The sequence below is a fragment of the Wasmannia auropunctata genome, unplaced genomic scaffold (assembly GCF_000956235.1).
Source record: "Wasmannia auropunctata unplaced genomic scaffold, wasmannia.A_1.0 LD333494.1, whole genome shotgun sequence".
NCBI classification, from domain to species: Eukaryota; Metazoa; Arthropoda; class Insecta; order Hymenoptera; family Formicidae; genus Wasmannia; species Wasmannia auropunctata.
The window spans coordinates 146,101-171,495 of record NW_012029396.1 but is presented as its reverse complement, the minus strand read 5'-3'; the positions used below and the strand labels follow the sequence as shown (position 1 = coordinate 171,495).

Below are 25,395 nucleotides of genomic sequence, written 5' to 3'. Positions count from 1 at the left end.
AGGAGGTGGTATTGGGGACTCTCGCCTCACTCTCGCCGTGCCGTCGTCGGCCATAGTAGAAAATGGCGGGTACTAGCTTACGTGAATGACGACGACCGTGCTCGACCGAGAGAGCTTATTGTCGCACAGTCGCGGAGGAAATTCGAGTGTACGGTGTGTGCTTCGCCGCGGTACGGTTATATCAGCGAGATCAATTGTGTGTCATATGATTTACTTGGGGGGTAAAGATGCAGAATGTAGCGCAAGGAACGACCTCGGATAGCCAGAAAAGCTACGAGAGACAGTCAGCAGCAGCAGCAGCAGCAGCAGCAGCAGCGGCGGCGGCACCACCACCGATACCACCGCCAGCGAGCGTTCACCACGACACTGGGAAGTCGTCGTCGACCCCCCAGTCGTCGAATTCGAGCCCCACGAAGTCGGAGACGGAGACCTTCTCCGAGCTGCAGCCGCGCTTTATGACCGATTCCTCGGAGAGCGAGGAGGACAGCGTTTCCGAGGTAAACGCTAAATGAATGCGAAAAAGAGATTCTTCGCCTAGGCGCAACGTGATAAGATTATCCGTGTACACGGCGTGTCGGGGAACTCGGGCATGAGAGTAAGAGAGAAGGTGGGGACGGAAAGATGGAATGAGAAAGGGGGAGAGAGAGAGAGCGAGTGCATGAGCGAGAGGGACGAAGGAAGGGGAAGGGAGAGGGAGGGAGAGAAAAAGAGAGAATGTACGTATGTGCGAGCCTTTGGCCTACGCTCGTGTATGTGCCTACGTGTACATGCGTGCTCTCGGAGACGAGCATCTCGTCTTTGGCGAAGCGAGCATGTTTCTTTTTGACAAGGGACACGAGAGAACCGATTTTATCCTACGCAGGCGTCACTCGCCGTTGTCTCCCTCTCCCCTCCCCCGCCCCTCCTCGCCCCGTCTTCGTCACCGTCGTCGTACTCGCCAACGTCGGCGACGACGTTGACACCGCCGTCCTCGTCGTCGTCATCGTCATCATCGTTCGCAGGGCGGATACACACTATCTCCGTTGGATCGCGCGTTCGCCGAGTTCTAGGAACGCGCTGAATCCCGATCTCAAATTAGTGTGACGTCGAGCTCGTTCGCGAGTATCTCTCCTTTCTCTCTCTCTCTCTTTCTCTCTCGCTTGTTCGCTCGCTCGCTCGCTCGTAGTCTCTTCTTTTTCACTCGCTGGGCGCTTCCTGTGGCATTTCCTATTTCTATTAACGCGCATTTTCGCGTGCATCGCTGCACCGAGGATGTGTCGGCGACATTATGCGTGCATGCGCTCGTTATACCGGATCGATCGTAACGATCTACAGCGACGTGTGTGCGCGCGCGCGTGTATGTGTGTGTGCGTTACGTACTCATCTACACACGCCCGTTACTCGCACACAGGTATTCGTCGGGATTCCGTGTATATGTGCTTATATACTCGCGATCGTGTCATTGGCATATATCTGGTGTGTACGCGTGAAAGAGGACATTCAAGTCAAGCGGGGAAAACGACGAGGTTATGACTCGTCGCTATGCCAAGATAGTTTTTTCGTTTAGCGGGGAGGGTTTACGATACTTTTACACGTGAAAATGATGGAAGTATCAATTTCTGTTTTATTTATGCAAAAGAAAATGCATCGTTTTCTACATATTTTCAGCTATGCGATGTCACAAAAATTGTTTTAAATCTTTATTTGATTCGTTATCACTCGTAAGACTACAAGTAGAAATTTGAATTATACGAAAAATAGCAGGGCAAATCATTAGAAGAAATGTAAACTTGTCTGATGTCAGCTTAGCATTTAAATCATTGAAGTGTTCTTATTCAAAATCACGTCATTTTTTTTATTTTCGTCTACCTTGGAAAGTGTTGTAAACCGATTTTATAATTTTTTAAATCTCTTTAGGAATGGTTACGATTCGACCAATGAACAGTATTACCATGCAGTCTATTATGTTTGAATTTTTTAACAAAAACTGTTTGATCGCGATGTTTTAACGCATGTACGTTTGCAGGAAGGAAGAGGTTTTGACACGCGTGAAATGGACTGCAAAATACCTATTCTTCGTTTGCGTCACGCGACGAATCTCGAATCCTCGGCTCGCGGCAAGTTTATCAGGCGGAATACACAAACTCATGAAAATCGGCTTTGATCATTCGAGAGCCAGTGACGTAGTCCCTAGACCGGTATGCGGTTCGTATCGTTGAGAGTTGACTATTGACGGAAAAGCTACGCGACACAAAGCCCATCTTGGAGGATGACCTCGATCCATCTCCGACTAATTCCGATCAGCGATTAATTTAGCCGATAAAAATTGTGTTCACTGCAAAATTTCTAATCATATAATTTTCGTCATTTCTAATCTAATTTAAATCTTTTGTTCCATGTATCGAGTAACAAAGAATTAATTGTCTATGTTAGCAAAATGGTACAGATTTCGTCAAAAAAATTACTTTGGACTCGTAGGCAACTCAAAACCGCACAGTTTTCGTCTGTCAAATGTCAACTCTTTACAGGCTCTGCGGTGATGCTATGTTTGACCTGGATCATTGTTTGAGGGAGAACAATGCTCCCGTAAAAGAAAATATGCCACAAGGCAAAGTTGTACCGACGGCACCCAGCTGATTGATTAACGCTGCCTCATTCTGTCTTGCTGCATTCTTGTCTACGGCACAGATGTTTAAGGATAATTCGTCAATCAACTGAGCTCGAGTTGCGAATTGCATCGATATGAATTAGTATTGAAAAAAAAAAATTGATTTCTAGATTTCTTAACTTTGTTTTTCTCTTAACTACTTACAACGGAATTATAATAGTGTTATAATATAAAAGCCATAGTGACCAATCGAAATTTACTCGACATCGAATTATCTATCACGCGCTTTTGCAATTGCATTTAATAATGCCAAGATTAGTCAACGTCCGAATGCTGCTATTTATTTGTACTTGAAACAAGTCCGATTTCTTAATTATGACTTTTTTCAGTGCTATCCCATGCTATCTATTTTAAATTCATTGGAATTACTTTTTTGATATCTAAGTTTTCAGCAGAGTTTTTGAAAATCTTGCAAAAGTTAATTAGGTAATTGATGCAACTATTCTGAATTCCAAGATTCTATCGAACGTTGATTTCATTATTTTCATAGTCGAAGCTATTTCTTTCTTGTCTAATATTGTAACATTGGTTTTAATTTCTAGACTTTGTTTTGTCTTCCTCTCTCTTGTCAAGGTCTATATATACACAGGAACATTCATATACAATTATTATTTATGTCGCTGTGTAAAAACGTATTGTGCAAAGTCGATTTACGTTTATGGACTTGTTTGCTCAATTGTCCTTTTTGCTTTCCACATTTGAGCACAGATATACATGTGCACCTATGTACAATATATATGTGGTATGTATGTACACGTATATATACCTGTTTGCAATTAAGTAAACTGACCTGTAAACGTACTTGACTCTACACATTCTTTTGCACAGTAATATAAATATATCAATTTTATTGAATCTTCCAAGAGTAAACAGGCATATGAAGAATTGAGTAAATAATCAAAGGTTTGACGTAGAAAAGAAGAAAAGCTCGATTAACTTTATAAATGATCAACTTATGAAGCAATACCTGTTCTACTTTGTTAATATAGATGGAATTCTTTTTTTTTCTTTTAAAAAAAGAAAAGATTAAATTAAAGACGATGAATTTGCACAGCAGTCAGGAATTTTGTTTCGAGCAGTTAATCGTCGATCGGAGCTTGGTCGAGGAGGTCGCCCTAAGGGTTCGCGATCGCGTGAAGGCGTCGAAACCTCCCCCCCCCCCCACCTCTGTCTCACACAATCCACCTTTCCACCCACTCCACGAGTTTATCGTTATCCGTGTTCGTTGCCCGACGTTAGATTTCGTATCAGCCACCAGGTGGTGGTCTTCGCTTCGCTAGATACCGCCGGCTAGGTGCGTGCACGTAGATGGCCAGTCTCGCCATGGCCTCGTCGTGGAGGGACGAAGGGACGAAGGCAGGGTAGGAAGAAAGGAGGAACGTCAGCGGGGAATTCGCGCATCGGGAAAGGGTTATATAATCCGGGATACATGTATGCGTTAATAGTTGTCCCCGCCGTTGTCGACGACACCGACGTTCAGCGTCGGCCTCTCTTTTCGTCGCTTCCAATCATTTTTTTCTCTCTCTCTCTCTCTCTCTCGCCACTTCATCTCTCGCGAATCGCTCACGCAATTCCCATCCTCCTTCCTCCCATCTCTCTGCCTCCCCTCCGCCTCTTTCCCGTCCACTCCTTTCTCTCGCTATAGTGCCTATAGTGCAAGCGTGCGCGCCTCGCAACGACTTCCACCTTCATTCTGATGTCTACGAGAGCATCGCGGCCACCGAGAGGTGCAGTATTCGAATGCCGTTCCCATCCTTCCTGGCATCTCCCCGTCTATGCTCGGCCGCGCGAGAGTGGCGGTGAGGAGGAGGAGCAGGAGGAGCGAACGAGGGAGAAAGAGTGAAAGAAGAGAAGAATGACTGGCATGTGTACGTGTTTGTTGTGTGTTAGGTACGGACGAGCGTGCGTGCGTGCGTGCGTGCGTGCGTGCGTCGTGCGTGCGTGCGTGCGTGCGTGCGTGTAGGACCGTGTCGCGCAATTCTGGTTAAAGTACTCGCTAGTTTATGCTGGTTTATATACACTGCACGGACACGCGCGTGCGCGCGTTAATATATATATATACACACACACGTACACATACACACAGGCATATAGTCTGATACATGCTTATGAATATGTCTTGTGCGCGCGTAGTCGCAGGAAACTGCACCAACACAAGCAAGGCGGGTCGCACGTGTACCCCCGTTGATCCGCGTGTGCGTGCACGCACACGTTTGCGCACCACGCGCGAGCGTATCGCGCAACGCGTGTGTACGTGCGTACATACATACGTGGGATGCGCGGTCCGCGTTGAGTGTGTTGCGTTCGTCGCACTGCTGTCGGGCGCACCACCTAGTGGGCTTCCCGCGATACGCCGCGTTCTCGCTCACGAGTCGCGAGTGTCCGCACGGGCACGAGTTTGCGGTGCCGATTAGTGCCCGTCGTCCGCCTAGCCAAGTCCTCTCCTCCGTCAGCTCGCGCTCGTATGGTTGCGTTACGCTCGCCGGTCTATTCGCGGCGTCGTCGTCGTCGTCCCGTTTCTCTCGGCGCGTAGCGGTCGCTGGTCGATGCACGCGAGGAAGCGACCAGCGTACACAGCACCGTAGAGCTACCATGTTATTCTATATCCGACGGTATCCGTACGGAATTCCTCGTCCGCGACGACTCGTCTTACATCCCCTGCGCGCCTCCTCTGCACGTTGACGTGAGGTGGAAGGGAAAGAACCGTCGGCGTCTTCGTCGTGTGCGTGTGTGCTCCGAGAGAGTGACGAGCGCGAGCGCGCTCCCGACGCGAATGTACGTCGCCCGATTATCCTCGCGCTGCCTCGGCCGATCGTGCCTCGAGGCGGGGTGAAGAGAGGAGGCGACAAACGACGGAAGAACGACGCATGGCTCCTCGCGCGTAGGTATTATATGCGAGGTATTGTACGCGGGATGTCATAGGTCGTGGAAGTGTCAGTGTCGTCGTCCGCCGTCATCGTCATCACGCGGGGCCGCTCCTCCTTCGCGCGGGGGGAACGGCCGCGCGCATCGCCGAGCGTTAAAGCGCTCGTAACGTCATTTATCGTCGTAGCGGCCGCCGCCACCGCCACCGTTGTTGCCGCTGTCACCGCCGCAGCCGCCGCCGCCGCCGCCGCTCGCCTAGAAAACACACAATTATACTTTCACCCGGCGTTCTCGATTTACGTTTATTGTCCCGCGCGGTCGCGACTATACGCGATAACGCGGATCCGTCGCGAAACGCGAGCACGTCCGGGCACGCACCGCCGAAAGACCGTTGTCTCTCAACAACGAGGAGGCATCATCGTCGTCGTTCCGCTTCGCTCTGATCTCCCGATCGATTCCTAAGATCTCGTGCTCGCGACGTATCTTTGTTGGATGCCGATGGCACAGATAAATCAGTCATATAATCACGACGACAATTGCGAGATCGATGTAGATAATGTAGTGTAAAATAACAGCTAATTTTTTATTCATTTCTTCTCTGTATACTCTTTATGTTACGTGTACATACTCGGCTTTATCGATGGATATTGCATTGCAGGTGGAGTGCTTTGCGATCGATCAGGTTGAACTGGACGAAGATCATCCGGAATCGTCGAAATTCCTATTGACTCCTGAGGATCCTGAGCGCTCCGTGGATCCTGAGACTCAGGCGCGTCTCGAGGCACTTCTCGAAGCAGCCGGAATTGGGAAACTATCGTCGGGCGATGGAAAGCACTTGCCCGATCACGAGGTGCTCCGTCGCTTAACATCGAGTGTTTCTTGTGCATTGGATGAAGCTGCGGCAGCATTAACACGTATGCGCAGTGACAATCCACGTACCCCGAACGAAAAGCGCTCTCTCGTCGAGGCGTGTACCGATGGAGATGTCGGTACCGTTCGGAAATTGTTAACGGAGGGCCGGAGCGTCCACGAGACCACCGAGGAGGGAGAGAGTCTGCTCTCTCTGGCTTGCTCAGCCGGTTACTACGAACTTGCTCAGGTTTGGATCAAAATATCATATAATCGTATACACCTTCTCCTTCTGTTCCCAAAAAACTCCAATTTTACATCGATCCTAACGTAGGAACTGTCTATGAAATTTTGTTGTTGACAAGATGTTGTGTTAAGGTGCACGGAATGCGTGACTGTGTTATGCGTGTGGATAAAAAATTTCCGGTTCACACGTTTAACATACAATCTTTATTGTGGTATGTGTTTATGTGCGTGATATGAGCTCAATTATCACGGAATTCGTAGATTTTATCTCTGATAAATTTGTCTAAATTTTTTTTTCTTCAAAAGAAAAATCTTTTGTTATGAGAGATATTCTGTAGTGTCTTTGGTAAAACTGTGCACTGCTGTGCGTACGTATGTTTGTATGTATGTATGCGTGCGTTGATATACTATCTTTTCTTTCTTGTAATTTTATTAATTCTTTCTATATTAATGCTTTTTTCACCGTGTACACATGATATTATACTCATTGTATTCTCTTTAGTAATTGTAATTGATATTAACAATTTAGTTTAAATGACTGTAAGAATACATTGGTACAGTAATTCTCATTGTGCAGAAAGAAAAAGTAAATAATGTCGAATGCATTATTCGACATTATTCAATGATGTTAAGTTTTCGTATTTTCTATATTGTTAAAGTACGAATTGTAAAAATAAAATCTCTGTGTTGGCATGTGTTTAATAATTGTCCAAACAATTCAAATTTATTTATTATTATGTTGTAATTACAGTCACTCAGGCATTCAATAAATTATTATTTAATGTTATGCTGTTTTATCTTAAAAATAACGTAAGTTCCAACTTAGTTTTACAGCTAGAAAACTATTTCTGTGATATTTTTTTTCTTTTCCCAACTGTTCTTGTGTAACTGCAGACCATGATACTTGAAAATTTATTGTAATTAGCTTAAATTTATTTTGATTATTTTAATTAATAGAATTAGAAAAATCACAAGAAATGCTGTATGCTCTTACGCGAAAAATTCTCTAAAACATCAGTCTTTTATACTTCAACTTTTTTTTCTTGTTTATCAAACTGTCATGTTATTCACGGACATGAAGTTAGCATTATAATTGTACAATTGTGATGTAAGATAATTTATTTGAAATTAATTTTGTAGACTGATGGAATTTTTCTGTCATTGCATTTTTCTATGAAACAGGTACTTTTGGCGATGAATGCTAACGTAGAAGATCGCGGCATCAAAGGGGACTGTACCCCTTTGATGGAAGCTGCTAGTGCAGGGCATGTAGATATCGTGTCTTTGCTGATTGCTCACGGGGCCGATGTTAATGCTCAGTCTACATCAGGTAAAATTATTCCTCAGTTTCGTTTATTTTAACGTCGTAATGTTGTAAAGTTACACGACGCATTGAGCTTATTGCCATGTGCAAATTGTTGAGGTTACGCGGCGTAACTTTGGCCGATGATGTTGTTAAAAAATGTAATTGTATTAACCAAAGGTAACACACCTCTCATGTACGGATGCGCCGGCGGACACGAAGAGGTTGTACGTGTCTTACTAGACTCGGGGGCCAATGTCGAAGATCACAATGAGAACGGTCATACACCTCTGATGGAAGCGGCGAGCGCCGGGCATGTTCAAGTAGCCAAGATCTTGCTTGAACACGGAGCCGGCATCAATACTCATTCCAATGAATTTAAAGAATCCGCATTGACGTTGGCCTGTTATAAAGGACATTTAGAGATGGTTCGCTTTTTACTAGAAGCTGGCGCGGATCAGGTAATAATGTAGTCTTTTCTGGCGTAAGATAAAGATATTAAAATAATCGTGTTGGTAGAGAAACACAACTGTACCGCCATGTTGCACTCAACACCTAGTAGATAGGGAAGTTGCCGCATCTTTTCTCTTTTTTGCTGGTCAGTTTCGGAATAGAAAGATAACTCGTCTTTATTGTCCAAACGGTAGCCTTGTGTTTGACCGAAACCCGAAACCTACCTGCTTTGTGTTTTTAATGGACAAGAAGGGCGAGGCAGTGAACCTGATTGGTTATGCTGTACCGTTAGCATTTTGATGCATCAAATGTAACGCGCTGATTGGTTGACCTAGTTCCCTCCCTACATTTGTCTATTTAACATCACGTGGGTAGTGACTTTGTTTCAAACAATTGTTTTAGTCTGTCTTAGAGTGTTCCTTCCAGTAAGGCTAATATTTTACATTTAAGGATAATGTTATATTTATCGTATGGCAAATGTAATATTAGCTTAAGAATTACAGGGCAACATTATACGAAAAACATGTACCTACTATAACATTTATTTAACGCGACTATTATTTTAAATAATTATTTAAATTTGGTATAATTTTTTTTAAATATTGGCGTTTCTATGCATTTTTACAGGAGCATAAAACCGATGAGATGCATACCGCCCTTATGGAGGCATCAATGGATGGTCACGTGGAAGTTGCTCGTTTACTTTTAGATTCAGGTGCCCAAGTCAATATGCCGACAGATAGTTTTGAATCGCCATTAACATTAGCTGCCTGCGGAGGCCACGTGGACTTGGCTATGCTTTTGATTGAACGTGGAGCAAACATCGAGGAAGTTAACGACGAGGGTTATACGCCATTGATGGAAGCAGCGCGGGAGGGTCATGAAGAAATGGTCGCCTTACTTTTGAGTCAAGGTACGTAATGGTATTTGTCTCGGTTATCTCATCATTAAATTAACAATTGAATATAAATGAGTATAATATTGATGTAATTAATAAAAGGTGCAAACATCAACGCCCAAACTGAGGAAACTCAAGAAACGGCGCTTACCTTGGCTTGTTGCGGTGGTTTCCTGGAAGTTGCCGATTTTTTAATCAAGGCGGGATCAGATATCGAGCTGGGCGCATCCACTCCTCTGATGGAGGCTGCGCAGGAAGGGCACTTAGATCTTGTTCGATATTTGCTGGAATCTGCGGCGGATGTACATGCTCAGACGCAGACGGGGGATACGGCATTGACATACGCGTGCGAGAACGGTCACACTGATGTTGCTGACCTTTTATTACAATTTGGCGCTGATCTAGTACGTTTTTTTTTATAATTATAATATTCCACTTGCAAATTCACTTAATTTTTCTTTCGTTTTTACGTATTTTTATTTCTATGTTATCTCATGTCTTTAAATTTTTATCTTTGTGCGAATTATCTATATCAATTTATTGTATTCAAGGAACATGAATCGGAAGGAGGTAGAACTCCACTGATGAAAGCTTGTAGAGCAGGCCATTTGTGTACAGTTCAATTCCTCATCTCAAAGCGCGCTGATGTCAATCGACAAACAACAAATAATGATCATACGCCCCTTTCATTGGCATGTGCTGGTGGTCATCTTACAGTGGTTGAGCTACTTCTTGCCCAATCTGCGAATCCATTTCACAAGCTAAAAGTAAGATTCTTGTACTTTTACGTAATTAAGTAAAAAAAATCTATGTTTTTATGATCATATATTTCCAATATTTACTTTAATTCGTTGTTATATACGCTTCGGAATATACAAAGACTCACAAAAGATTTGATATGAACGTAATATCGTATAAGATTAACATATTGTGTCGCGTATACGGTATATCCAATTTCTCAAGTCAGTGCGAAATTTATAAAATGTATTTTAATGTTTTCTGTATAATCTTTTCAAAACCTCAGTTACATTGGTATCGATGTATAATCTAATGAAATTAATTATAGGATAACTCCACTATGCTAATAGAAGCGGCAAAAGGGGGTCATACTGCTGTTGTTCAACTATTATTGGACTATCCTCATAGCATTATGATGAGTGCTCCTCATAGTGCTGCACCTGCGCCCATGTTATTACCGCAGCAGCAGCAGCAGCAGCAGCCGCAACCACAACAGCAGCAGCAGCAGCAGCAACCACCACCACAACAGCAACAACCACAACATATAAGTCAACAACATGTACCTCATTCCCAGCAAACGTCTACGCCATCACAGCAACATCCACAACAACAACAGCAGCAGACCACCGAGCAACAAGCGCAAAATCTTCAACCCAAACACAATACGCAAAAGTCATTGTTGAGAAAGAATCGATCAGTGACTATGATGCCCGACATGAGCCTTACTTCTGCCGAAGCGCAACAAGTTCGTTCGCAGCCCGCAGGAGAATCAACCACTACTACCAAGGATGATACCAATATTCTTGATAAAGGCAGTGGGGGTTTTACAAGTTTGTCAGAACCTAATATTAGTCTTAGTCCGACACCAGCAGCGTCAACGCAAGTAATACACGTCAGCGAAAGTCGGAAAACTATAACTAGACAAGAGCAAATCCTTCATAAGCAACAAATACTTGAGGAATTACAAGTACGTATCTTTTATTATAATCTCAATTCTCGATTAAGTCCCTTGATATATTCTTAAAAACATATTTCAATAGTTTTTGATGACAGCATTTATACTTTGTTAATCTAAAAGTACAATCTTTTTATATATGATAAACATGCAAATAAAAAGTATTCCAATATAAATAATGCATTTTTTATAATACTATTTATACTTTACGTATTACTGTCTTTGACAAATTGTATAATTATCTTTCAGAGGGTAGAACGAGAACTACAAATTAAAGGTGCAGGACATTTGTTTTCTGGTCCGCGGAATTCAATTGTAAATCAATCTCAACAACAGCAACAACAACAGCAACAAGATCCTAGCGAGACAGAGGCATTATTACCGGGCATGTTGAATATTGACCTGCCAGCTCAGTCAACATCTCATGGTATTTTTTTTACAAATTTTTTTTATCAAAATGTGTATTTACATTAAAATTAAATGTTTACGATTATCTTAATGTTTTTAATGTGAAAACTTTATTTTGCTTGAAAGGTTTAGTTTGCAATACAACTGGTATGTCTGGTGGTTCATTGACGTATCCAGGAGCTAACGACGCAGCGTTGGTGTGCAGCGCTTACCTCGATGGTAAGATAATGGGGATGCAAGCTGCGCAGTTCCAGAAATCCACGCTTTCCGTGGTTCCAACCGCGACGGAAACGTTTCCCACAAATACATTTCCTTCCTCGCCACCCTTATCTCTCGCGACATTACCTGTTACAACCACCACCGTTGGATCACTCATTAGTGCTACTTCTGCAACAACCACGCCGAGTCCGCCGAGCATTTCTACCCCACCAACCGTTATAGCCGTTTCCCAATCCCCTATAACTGCAAGCAGCGATGTCAGCCAAAATACTGCTATTAGCGATCGTCCGAAAGCTAAGCCTGTGTCCAAGAAGGAAGGAAAGAACGTACGAAAAGCTACGTCCAGCATGGGGATGGCGAAATTACAACAGACACAAGCGACTATAATGGCTGGACTACATCAACAGTATCAGCAGAAACAACGTCAGCATCCTTCCTATCAAGTGCAACAGGTTCAGCAGCTGCAGCAACTCAATCAGCAATTGCAACTCCAGTTGGATCAAGTACAGGTAGACTTCTATTTTTATCTGTATATCTTATTTTGTCTTCAAGAATCTTGTGTGAGATAATTGGATTTAACACACGTGTGCTATCCAAGATTTATTCTGGACATTGACTTGACGTATGTCAGCGTTTATGCGTATTATATTCTTTTTTTATATTCATAAAAAGAAAAAGAAAGGTAATAAGCATGAACATCAATACAAGTGAAACCAATTCCCACAATTACAAAAATTAAAAATTTGTATCTTGGACAGCGTTGATGTAGATTTTTTTCAATGAATTTATTTATTTATTTTTTTCTCAGATACAACAGCAATCACAGCAGCCACAATCGCAACCGCAACAATCTCACCAACAAACTCATTCACAGCAGCAAACCAACATAGTTGCTAATAGCACGGGTAGTATACTCATGCCCACTCAACTAATGTCACACTTGCATCCTACGCATCACCATTTGCACAGCCAGGTAATTATATTGTTTAATACTCAACTGTGAATATTTTCATATTAAAACATAATTAAACGTACATATAAAAAAAAATATTTTTAACAGCAAACGGGTCAAGAAAATCTTCCCGAGCAAACGGATCCTGAGTTAACGCGAAAGTACAGAGAAAGCGCTTGCGCGTTTTTTACTGGCGCTCAGAAATCTAAAACCTTTTCTCCGAACGAACGAGTATTGAAATTAGAAGATGGCACGGATATTCCTATCGACGATGCATTTGAAATTTTTCGCTCCATTAGTTTCGATGATGCGGTTGACAGTAAGTGTTTTTTTTTCTTAAAGTTTAAAAAAAATTATTAGTTGAAATAATTAACATTTCGTTATTTTATTTCTTTATAGCGACAGAAGATCAAGAAAAGCTTGAGTTGAAAAGATTGGATGTATCGAATAATAAAGAGCAGCAGCAGCAGCAGCAACAACAACAGCAGCAGCAGCAACATTTGCATACTACCCAAATAGTTCAACAAAGCGGAAGTCCTCACGCTTCTCAAGAGTACTTTACTCCTGTACTGTCAGTACCTTCGGTTTCTTTACCGGCCTTACCGTCGTTACAAGTGACCAGCGCTGGCGTTCAAATAGAAGCAGACATATCAGCGGGCTTACAACTATCAAATACACAATCCTTGCAAAATCCAACGCTGAAGAATCGTCTAAGAGCCTTTGAGGAAGGCTTTCGCCAGGGTAGTATACATTTTCGCGAATGTATGCAGCATATTAGCAGTGATACTTTCCAACCTCAATTGTTACTTCAGTCCTCTCAAATAAGTAAGTTATCGAATGTAACTTTAATGTCACTAATATCGCTGAATTCTCGTAATAGTGAGTAATTTTTCATTTACTTTTTTATTAGCATTTCCTACACAAACATTACCAGCTGTGAGTGGCACAACGGGAATAATAGATAGTATACCTTCTCATCAGTCGAGCAGTTATGTGCAATCCACAACTTGCAGCACTAATCAAGTTCAAGTTGCTACCCAGACCCAAGCGCCTGTTACTACAACAGCCGCAAACGTTGCTATCTCTGACAAGAAGCAAGTGTATACGGCACCGACAACTGGCAAGGGCAAGAAGGCTAGATATCCTCTTCTGTCGCAGCAACAGTCTTGCCAGCAGCAACAAACTGCCAATGCTCAACAAACTCCTAATTTTCCTGCGCAAAACTATCAGCTGGATCCAGCGACAGGTGAGAATTGTACGATATTTCGCTTTCCGTTATAATTACACTGGTACAATGATGTTCAAAATAAATCACTAAAAATGAGTTATTGACCGATGTACAATAGGTGTCCCATCGGTCGGTGGATATGCGTCTAACCAAGTTCCACCCGCTCCGTTCTCATGCATGGATGTTGATTCCGAAACCGACAGTAATCACGACACAGCGCTGACCTTGGCTTGTGCGGGAGGGCATGAAGATCTTGTAGAACTGCTCCTGAGTCGCGGTGCGGATATAGGTAAGTGTAACTGTTGCAATGTATTATACATTGTATGTACATTGTCATGTGGTTTTTTATTGATACGCGATTGAAATTTTTATTAAGCGAGAGCAAGGGCTAATACGCACAATAAATTTTCTTACAGAACACAGGGATAAAAAGGGATTTACACCACTTATTTTGGCCGCAACGGCTGGCCATCAGAAAGTGGTTGAGATTCTACTCAATCACGGAGCTGACATAGAAGCACAATCGGAACGTACCAAGGATACGCCACTGTCTCTCGCATGCAGCGGAGGCAGATACGAAGTAGTTGAGCTTCTACTCAATCGCGGCGCGAACAAAGAACATCGCAACGTTTCCGATTATACGCCCTTGAGTTTGGCTGCATCCGGTGGTTACGTCAACATAATAAAGCTTCTACTAAGCCATGGTGCCGAAATTAATTCTCGTACTGGTTCCAAATTAGGCATATCTCCCCTAATGTTGGCTGCTATGAATGGTCATACCGGTAAGAAAATTTGAAATTGTTTGACACTTGATAATCACGAATTCCAATTTGCTTATATGCAAAGAACATTTCATCATTACTGAAACACTAAAATAAAAAATGTATGTTATTTTAATGTACAGCGGCAGTTAAATTACTATTGGACATGGGCAGTGACATTAACGCGCAAATCGAGACAAATCGTAACACAGCACTAACACTCGCGTGCTTCCAAGGGAGACACGAGGTTGTTAGCCTTCTTCTCGATCGGAAAGCTAACGTTGAACATCGAGCTAAGGTAATAATATCTAATGTTTAAGTGATATATGTAATTTTTGTATAACAAAAATTAACTTTTTTTATAAAGACGGGTTTGACACCCTTGATGGAAGCCGCTAGTGGTGGATATGTCGAAGTTGGGCGCGTTCTACTTAACAAAGGTGCTGACGTTAACGCGACGCCTGTTCCATCATCTCGCGATACTGCCCTCACTATTGCTGCTGATAAAGGACACTGCCGTTTCGTAGAACTCTTATTAAATAAGTAATTGATCACTATTATTATGCTTCACGTGATGAAATAACAGTTTAATAACGAATTTTTTCTTTTTTTTTTCTTTTAGGGGGGCTTGTGTCGATGTAAAAAATAAGAAAGGGAACAGTCCACTATGGTTAGCCGCAAATGGCGGACATCTTAATGTTGTGGATTTGTTATATCATTCGCAGGCAGATATTGATTCGCAGGATAACCGTAAGGTACACACGATAATTTGTTTAACGAGAAACTTAATAATCACTTCTAATATTAGACAGGATATGTATATAAAATATATTCTATAAAAATTAGGTTTCCTGTTTGATGGCCGCCTTCCGTAAGGGTCATGTTAAAGTGGTCAAGTGGATGGTGATTCATGTAACGCAATTTCCAAGTGATCAGGAGATGACGAGGTACATAGCGACTGTCAACGACAAGGAACTTTTGGAAAAATGCCAGGAATGCGTTAAAGTGATAAGAGCTGCCAAAGAGACGCAGGCCGCTAAAGCAAATAAGAATGCCACTATACTATTAGAAGAACTCGACATGGAAAAAACGAGAGAGGAATCGAAGAAAGCGGCTGCCGCGCGAAGGCGTGAGAGAAAGAAAAAGAAAAAACTCGAGAAGAAGGAGGAGAAACGTAAACTTCACGAAGAGTACAAGAAGAACGAGACAGCGTTTGAAGATAAGGAAGAAAACGGGAAGAAATCTGATGAGGAATGCGATCGGGCGGACGACAGTGAGCACGAGGGCGGCGATGAAAGGATGGAGAGCGTGCCGTCTCCTGTAAACAGAAGCCCGGAAGATCCCGATAGAGAAGAAGGTGACAGTGGAATAGATGCAAACAGCCAGGGAAGCTGTAGTAGCAACGATGTGAAAGCGAGAGAGAAAAAAAAGGAAAAGAAGAAAAAGAAGAACAATAGTCCTAGTAACAACGATAAGGATACGTCCCCACAACGTTCGTCCAAGAGCCTTCTTTCGCAAAACACCAATTTATCTCAAAACACAGCGACATCGACTAAATCCCAGAATAACACTTCGGAAAAGTAAGAAGACTCGAAGTTATTATTTAAATAATAAGAGAAAAGAAAATTTGACATCGAAAAAAAATACATTTAACATACAGGTAATGTTAAATGTATTGGGTAAATATAGGTATAAATGTGTAAAGTGTAAAGGTGCAGGGCACATTACAGTACCACGTTTCACTGATCTTATTAAATTATATATTTATATAAATATATAATAATACATATTTTAATATATTTTAAAGCATAGAAATTGAACTAACTCGAAAAAATATAGTTCACTTGTTTCATTTTTCACACAATTGTGTTTGAGAAGAAAAAATCAATATTCTATTATACATAGAACCTAAATTATTCTTTTCTTTAAAGCAGTAATTTTTTTTATGTTTACGCAACAATAAAGTATGTGGTATATTATGTAACCAAATAACGATTGGCCTTAATATTATTTATTACAAATCGATAATGACTCTTTTGCAGGCGAATTATAACTAACGTTACCAGTGCAGTATCTGTATCTACAACTTCGGTCACAACCACTAGGACATCCACCGTCAGTTCCGATCGAAAGCTGAAAGGACAATTGGTTTTCGAGTCCTCCAGGCATCCTGCTGACAGAGAAGATTTCGAAGCGACTGGCAACGAGACTTATGTTCCTGGCAAAGGGAAAAAGTCTTATAATCAATACGATGGAGATGCTCTAAATACATCGACGAAGGCGAATAACACTAGCCCCAAGCAAAGCGGAAAACGCGAAGAGGGATGGAAGGAAGTTGTACGAAAGTAAGCTACACTTTCTTAAAGACATTCTTTCCAAATTCTTTGTTTTGTTCATTTCAGTATATTAATGTTATTTTTATAAATAAAGTATTTTTATGAATAAAATAAATGCACAACGTAATTGTGATTTATAGGGGACAATCGGATGATTCGGGGAGATTTATGAATTCACCGTACCGTTCGAAAAAGGTAATTGTTCCCCCAACCGCTATTAGCCGAGTAATAGGTAGAGGTGGCAGTAATATAAATGCTATTCGGGTTGCAACGGGTGCACACATCGAAGTAGAAAAGCAAAGTAAATGCCAAATGGAAAGAAGCATTACAATAAAGTGAGTACCAGATATCATGTCTTTTAATAAAGTTTATATTTTTTATACAAAAGATGTATACCAGATCTGTTTCATTAAAGGCAGATTTTCAATTTCTTTTATCACTTAAAAATGAAAAAAATCCTAATATCAAAATTTTATTTTTCTTGCATATAAATATTTCTTTCCAATTTTACGTGGAAATTAAATAAAAATATTCGAAAAATTATAGAATTTTCAGGAAATTTTACTCATTTTTACGATTAAAAATTTTAATATCTTTTAATATTAAGATATCTTGATTATATTGATATCTGTCTTTCTTCAAAAAATATCTTGATCATATTAAATAAAAGATATTAATATTAAAATTGTCAATATGCTGTTTATAGAGGATCATCGGATGCTATGAAGAATGCATTTACGTTGATAACGGTACTTATTAAGGATCCAGATGTAGATATAGTCCACATGCTTTCAAAATTAAAACTGAATGTAACAACAGCTTCGTGGGACAAATCTACTTCTACTGTTACTGTAAGCACAAGAAATATTATAGTTTTATTTCTTGTGCTTTATTCCACGTATAGAGCAACTTAATAAAGGATTTTTTTTTTCAGCCAAGTAAAACGAAAATTGGATCTGTTAATAAACCATCTAATCTGGCATCTAGTACAACCAATAACCAAGTTAATAGAGCAGGTTATTCTTCTACACCTAATCCTTTAATTCCTATTCGTGCATCTAGTATGAAACTCGCTGGTTCTTTCTCTACTTCTTTGCCACGTGCGACAGCGCCTAGACTCATGGCCGCAGGTAATGTAAAACAATATGTTTAAATATTAATTATTAACTGCAAACAATTATCATATGTGTTTATTTTTGTGTTAATTTAATTGACGAAGAATTACTTAATTGTTCAAAGATATATTGAATATTTTATTTACTTTTATATTTGTATCACATACAGAAAATATTCATATTTCAAAATGTTTCGAAATTTATTTATTACATAGTGCTATTTTTTAACAAAGAAACTCGAAAGTCCCGAATTATTTTTTTCTGCGACTTTTTATTAAGAAATATCGTAACGTAATTAGTGAGTGACGAATTCTAAAACGATCTAAAAATGTAAAATCTAAAATGTAGAAATGTAGTCGATAAATAAGTAAAAATTGATGCAAATATATTATAATACATATTGTATTTTTTATTTTGTATCGTATTAATGTTACGTATCAATCTTAAACTTACGTATGCACATGCAGCAGAGAAACGTGCGCAAGCCGTTGCCGCCCAAATGGCGTCCTCGTCAAACACCAAGACGACAATGTCGTATACGAGTGCGATTATGACCGCCGGTAGGGCAGGAACGAAGATTGTCACGACCAGCACGACGCAGACATTCGCGGCGAAGCTATCCGAGATCACTGCCTCGACTCACAGTTCCACCACCGTCATGCAGTCTACTCACACCACACCGGTGAACAAACAGCAGAAGCCCATAGCGCAAGCCGCAACCGTGACTATCATGTCATCAGCCACGTCTGCGGCGACCGCTCATACAACCAGCCAGCAACAACAATCCGTAGTCAGTACATCGCCGAAACACTGCCGATCACTGCCCATCTTGTCCGCCCCGTCGGCAATAGCATCTCACTATCCTGGGAAGTCGAGTTACCCCCCTTCATCTGGAACGATTGCAATTTCATCGTCGTCGGCCACAAATACTGTGGTGACGACGAACTGTCCGGAAAATTCGGTCGTCTCAACGTCAGCCAGTTCCGTTCGAGTGACACCTTCGCCGCCGATTGTACCGTTGCAAGCGCAAACGTTGCCACCGCCACCAGCAACGGCACAGCAGCAGCAACAACAACCGATGCAACAACAGCAATCTCAGCAAAATATTCGCAGCACTACACCGATCGTGACCCAGGAACAGCAACAGCAGCAGCAGCAACCTAGCAGCACGCCTCTGGAGTATTCTCTGTTTAATGATACTTTCACTAAAGTCGCGCAGCAGTCAATGTGGGGAGGAAGAGAAAATGAAACTCAAAAGGGCATGAATTTCGCGACTGTTGCGGGCGGTGGTGTATCGTCGAACACGAGCTCCGGTCCATCTGCGGCTAAGTTCGACAGTTCCCCACCACAGGTACGTTGTAAAAATGGATTAATTTGATTTTTAGTATTTTTTTTATTAATAAAAATACATAAGAAGTAGTCGTTGTTGAAAATTCGTAAAAAAAATATTTTTTTTTGCAATTATTTTTAAGTATGACATCAGAATCGAGAAAACGTAAATGATGTGAGATATTACACGTTTTAACTTTTGCCGAGCACAGGTAGACGCATCCAAAGCTCCGGGATACCGCGGTACAGCCATGTGTTCTCCGGTTTCTAGCAAGCCGGGTAATACGAGCAACGCATCGACCAACGTGATTGGCAGCGTGGTATCTTGTTCTGTACACAACAGTTCTATGCAGCCCGCGCAGTTTCAGTCTTCGACGAGTTATAGCGAGCACCCGCTACCGAACAAGCCGCCCGGTAGTCTAGCGGTGGCTAGACCAGTAATACCCCAACAGAGCATTGATATGGGAACCGGTATGGCGGCACAGTTCAATAGGCCGGCGGTTTTTCAGGGTGATCTGTCAACACGGAACGCGACGACGCACCAGCCGACGGCACACGTGATACCATCTACATCGCAGCAGGCTCTGGACGTCAGTCTGTTCAAGGCGGCGAACAACAGCGGCGGCAGTTACGAGCACCCGAACGTGAATTCCAACCTGTTGAAAATGATGCCAAACGATAGTCAGAGTGGCGCCGGCCATTCTCTTCTACCGTTTCATCCTCATATGCAGAGTTTTGCTCAGACCATCGCACCATCCGCGTCTGTGATCAACACCACCGTTAGTATGTCAAGATTGAACCCGCGCGCCCCTGACTTCTCCAGTTCGCTTCACCTGAGCAATAAGCCGCAGGTGACGATGTTCAATGCCGCCGCCGCCGCCGCCGCCGCCGGATCTGCAGGACTGCATCCGGCCAACATGTTCGCCGCCACTGTGCCGGCGCCACCGCCGTCCGCGATACAGTCCAATAATCTGGCGATGCTCGGCAATTATCCGCTGGGAAAATATCAAGCGCCCTCGCGAGCCACGCCGGTAGCGAACACTGGCATCTCGACGACGGCTCAGACGACGGCCCGCTGGCCGTTCGCCACGCCGCCGGCGCCACACACCAGCTATCCGCCGCACCAGGATCCCATGATAAGCCAGATGGGATTCTCCAATCAACTTGCCAACATCGGCGGTCAACCTGGCGGTGGCATTGATTTGATCACGAGCCTGGAGAACGGTGGCTCACCAGCTATATCCCCGTCGTCACCGGCGCAAGTCGCTCAGGAGATGAGCCAACTGAAGATTGAAGATCGCAAGGTACCACGGCCGATCGGTACCGAAAGAGCGACGTGGAAGAATTACTCGGCAGCGGGAGTGGGCCCTGGTGGGGATGCCGATTCCATTAATTGGATGCTGAACGAAAAGTTACCATGGCCGAATTGCAACCTGGCGCCTGGTATCGACAGACATCAGATATTTCGATCGAATCCCACTTACAACCAACGTATATCCAATGTTGAGCCTGAGCTTCATCAAATAATGGAATCTTCCTATCAGGTACCTTTCAATTATTTTATGTAATTGCGCGATTAATTTTTTTTATTATTGCGACTATTTTTATTGAGTGATTTATTATGACTTTATTATGGCCATGTAAGGCTTTAAGATTTTATTGTACTATTAAGCGCAATAAAAAATCCATTTAAATCGAAAAAATGATCGTATTAAAAATCGAAACGACTTTCTGTTTTGATAATACATAAATGACTTGCTTACGCTTTTGTATAAATCCTTTCTTATTTTTTACATGATTTTTTTTTTATCAAGACGATGATTTCACGCGAAAGTAAATCATTTGTAATAGTAAAACTGGAAGTCGTTTTTAGCTCTGATGTCTTTATCTCTCAAAAAAAGAAAAGATTTGCACGGTTATTATAAGCTTTCTGAAATATTAAGACTCCTGACTAATCATCGTGATCACATTGGAATCGTGACTTTATAAGCGAAAAATGTCACGTTAAAGTTTCTTGTAAACCATTTATAAATAAAATTTGGATGAAACAATTGGGATTACTTTAAAACACTTGTAAAAATGGATAGAAATTATCCTTTTTGACCTGTTTCTCCTGTGACAGCCAGTAAATAGTCGTAAAAGGCGCATGAAGTGAAGCCTATTTAAATAGAAAAACACACGGTTTGGCAGTTATTGCATGGAATAAAAAACATGTTTTTATGTATAAAATTCAAAGATAACATTACTTTTTATCCATTTTTACGAATTTCATGAATACGAGATAAGTCAGATTTTCACAATTAAACACCTAATGATGAAATGGCACGTAAGACAAAATCTTGTTGTCAACATTTCACATTAAGGTCCGTTCTACAGTATGCCGGTGTCGTAAGCCGTAAGTTCTTGAAGGTCCATCTACAATCAGACCCGTTCTACAATACGTCGTATGCCAGGTCGAAATGTTCTTACATTCGATTGGTCAGTTTTTACGGCTTACGATCCGATATACAACGTATTGTAGAACCGGGCCTTATAAGCATTATGACAAAAGAACGTAAGCAATAAAGAAATTAAAGCCCGTAGGACAGAAAAACGTAAGTAGTAAGTAAATTGGACAATTACAGTAGAGAACGTAAGATTATATACTGCCTTACATTTTTTCTACTGTGATTGGCTGATTTACTTACTGCTTACGTCTTACTGCTTAAGTTTTTCAAATCGAACGCAACCGAACGTTGTAGAACTTAATTACAATGACCAAGGTTCTTAATTTCACGAGTTAGTGTTTTAACGCGGAGTTCTTGGCTAAGTAGTCAGGAGCCTTAAAGATTAAAATTCTCTACCATATGTACTATTTGTTTACACACGTACGTAATTAATTTTATCGTGTTTAGGGCCATGTGAACACTCAGGCTTTCCCGGCTAACGGAAATACGGCATTGTCAATTATGCCAGCATTGACGTTATTGCCGGGACAATTTGGAGAGTTGACAGAAATCCCGCCGACTGAGCAGAATAAGATAGATCCATCGTGGGGAATGTCCGATGCCGTGCAAGACAAACAACATTCGGTAAGATTCTTTGTCCAATAAGATTTCTAACTTGAAAAATTTCTGGTTTTTTTTTTTTTTTTTTTTCCCCAAAATGGAAAACAATATGGTAATAAGCAATATGCTGTTGCAGAAACTATCGATATATTAATTTTATTTACTTGCAGGCGTGGAATAAATGGACCCATTAGAGAACCGATTGCGCTGACACAGCTTCGACCTCTAAATCTAACATATTTTCATATTTTGGATCTGACGATGAGAAATGAAAAGATAGTAATAGCAAAATAGTCTGGATTGGATCAATTATTTGTAGGCACATAAATTATATTACGATCTTATTATATTCATTCAAACCCAGATTCTCTCTTAATATTACTTGTCACACTAGAGGATAAGACGACAAATCCTTAATTATTCAATTTATTGCTATTAATAATATATTTCCCGAGTTAATTACAGAATATAAGAGGAGTATCCAAGAGCGAGAGGAAAGAAAAAAAAGTCTGTGTCGGTTAAGGAAACCAATGTGAGATAATAACAGCATAATTATGACTTAATTACCTCTGATCCACGCCATGCTTTTCTTAGCCGCTACAGACGCTTGCATGCTCCGCTGTCAATCAATTATTGATCAGCAGGGACATGCTACTCACCAACAATCGAATTATAATAATGATGATTTCTCTTCCATTATTAAAAACAATCTGAATTTGCGATATTCGAAATATTTTGAAGCATGTTCGCCAAATTTATCCAAATATGATTCAGATACGCATAAAATTTACGTTCTGCATCGCCATCGGTTTAGCTTTTACAGTAGCGGTAACTAATGTTTAAAATTTTGCTAGAGATAAATCGACATTATTATGAAACAGATGGTGGGAAACCATTTCGAAGTGTATTCGCCAGATTTATCACAACGATCCAGTCGTACACGCATAAAATTATGTTTTAAATCGCTACTTCAGTAGCTCTGCAATAGCGATGATAAACATTGATTATCAAAGTGTCAGGGATGAATATGAATTATTATGGGAGACTAACTCTTACTTCAGATTACGATTGATTTAAATTATGAGTTACGTTGAGGACAGCTGTGCTCCTGGCACGATATCGAACGATAGGTGACAAAACTTACATGTTACTATTTAGAGCGCTGTAAAGAAACGCTGTAATCTTACGGGCATGATACGGGCATGATACAATCGTGTAAATAATTGCTTTGCAAAACGGATGATTCCGATTACTTCCATGCTACAAACTGAGAGAGAGAGAGAGAGTGAGAGAGAGGGGGGGGGGGGCAGTCCGAATAAAAGACAAAAAGAAAGATACAAAAGAAATTTTGAGATACCCATTTGGCTTCATCGAATCTGAGTATATATTACTCTTCTTCCACTTTTGCACTTACGCTTGAATTCATCACTGTCACTCTGCTGAGTCTTGGCTGTTGCTTTTAAACAGTGTCACTGAACAGATATTGTAGTAATACTTACATTTAAGAAGAAACTAAGAGAAGAACGGTCCTTCGCGCTGTAGATTCTCAATTGTCGATTACCTCCAATATAACATTTAAAGAGCGTCCGTTTCGCATAGTCGAACGACTGTATAGACCTTTTCCCATCAACGAGTGTACGCTGGGGTTGCGTCATTAAAAATCGATCGAAAGATCCGAATAAAAACAAAGATGATAAGCGACATTGTCCCAACCGATTGCCAGATTAAATCGGGGGTTTCCGTTGTAGCCACATTCTGGTATATATTTACATCTTTGCATTTGTTTGTAGGTCAAGTTCTTTATCGAATACGAACGAATACGCCGTAATATGAATATCGCGTTCTGTTCCAAGCAGATCTATCGGACACAGATTGTCATATGATCGTAGCGAATTTTTGTCGAGCTCACTAACACGCGGAACACGAAAATTCTATACGTATCGTTACACCATGCGTAATTGACCAGATTCTCGGGAAAATCGAATTTATGTAAAAGCGTTACAAGAGAGATGTGTCACGAATCGAATACGCAACGTACTAATAATATATTATATAATACCGAATCCTATTCAGATCAATGAATACTGTTCATTGTAAAAGTGGTAGTGGGCCGCCAACGCATGAGGATATAGCCGTGCGTCCCTAGTGCGACAGTGCTATTATAATATTATTATTGCTGTGGTGGTGTAATAATGTTTATTATTATATTATGGTTATTATTACACGCAAAACGTAACTATAGGAAAGAAAGAAAAAAAGAAAAAAAAACAGGTACATAGAGAGAGAGAGAAAGAGAGAGAGAGAGAGGGCGGGAGGGAGGAGTAGAAAGAAAGAGAGAAACGTCACCCCCTGCTATCTCGGCTGGACTTAGTAATGATATAATAATATTATATAGATACACACACTCGGATATATAAAATGTTCATTTCGATTGAACATTTGAAAATCTTTCTTGGTGGGGATTTCGGCAAGTGTTCAATACATAGCGACGATATACTATAATTGAAACGGTCCCCACACGCGCGTAAGTTTCAATGAGATGATTAATGATGATGATACTGATGAGAGGATAATGATGATGATAATGATATGAAGCTCATGGAAAACGTACGAGGGCTTTTTGACCTATATTCCAGGGAGCGCTTCAATTATTCTCTAAGGATATATTGTTATAATTTAAAGCCTATTTTCAAATTTGATTTATGATAACTGCGATATATGATATAAAACTATTATATGACATATAACAATAAAGCAAATAAATAAATATAACGACGACGAAATTCATTGCGGCCTTCTTCATTGTGTTCACCCCTAATTCACGTTTCTTCTTTAAAGCTTTTCTCTCTGCGAACAATCTTTGTTTACACCTGCGTGTTATTCATTTTTAATTTTTTGTTTTTATTCTTCGTACAATGTCTTAAATGATTGAAATGACTTATTAATACGCCTCTGATATTAAGCACAGAAGACTGCGTCGGTCAATTTGTAGAGAAATTTTTTTTCCAATCTGATGAAATTTACAATAGATTGTGTGTGTTTATAC

At 41.1% G+C, this 25,395-nt stretch overlaps 1 protein-coding gene across 3 annotated transcripts; it reads left to right on the top strand.

Moving 5' to 3' along the window:
- Nucleotides 1-25,191, top strand: LOC105459921 (ankyrin repeat domain-containing protein 17). 3 transcript variants are annotated; one of them, XM_011706286.1, is made up of 28 exons: nt 1-497; nt 6,171-6,611; nt 7,790-7,937; nt 8,091-8,371; nt 8,991-9,276; nt 9,364-9,665; nt 9,813-10,028; nt 10,328-10,966; nt 11,204-11,381; nt 11,489-12,090; nt 12,390-12,554; nt 12,642-12,852; nt 12,933-13,358; nt 13,444-13,779; nt 13,880-14,050; nt 14,178-14,543; nt 14,666-14,820; nt 14,890-15,065; nt 15,145-15,277; nt 15,369-16,102; nt 16,565-16,867; nt 16,999-17,193; nt 17,565-17,709; nt 17,793-17,988; nt 18,441-19,324; nt 19,515-20,846; nt 22,197-22,373; nt 22,520-25,191. In XM_011706286.1, exons 1-28 carry the CDS (start codon nt 228-230, stop codon nt 22,541-22,543), a joined length of 9,492 nt encoding a protein of 3,163 aa, XP_011704588.1. In that variant the 5' UTR covers nt 1-227; the 3' UTR covers nt 22,544-25,191. The 3 variants fall into 3 exon arrangements, with proteins under 3 accessions (XP_011704588.1, XP_011704589.1, XP_011704587.1); XM_011706287.1 differs by having other exon boundaries at nt 13,444-13,788; nt 17,565-17,607; XM_011706285.1 differs by having other exon boundaries at nt 13,444-13,788.
- The last annotated feature ends 204 nt before the right edge of the window (nt 25,192-25,395 follow it).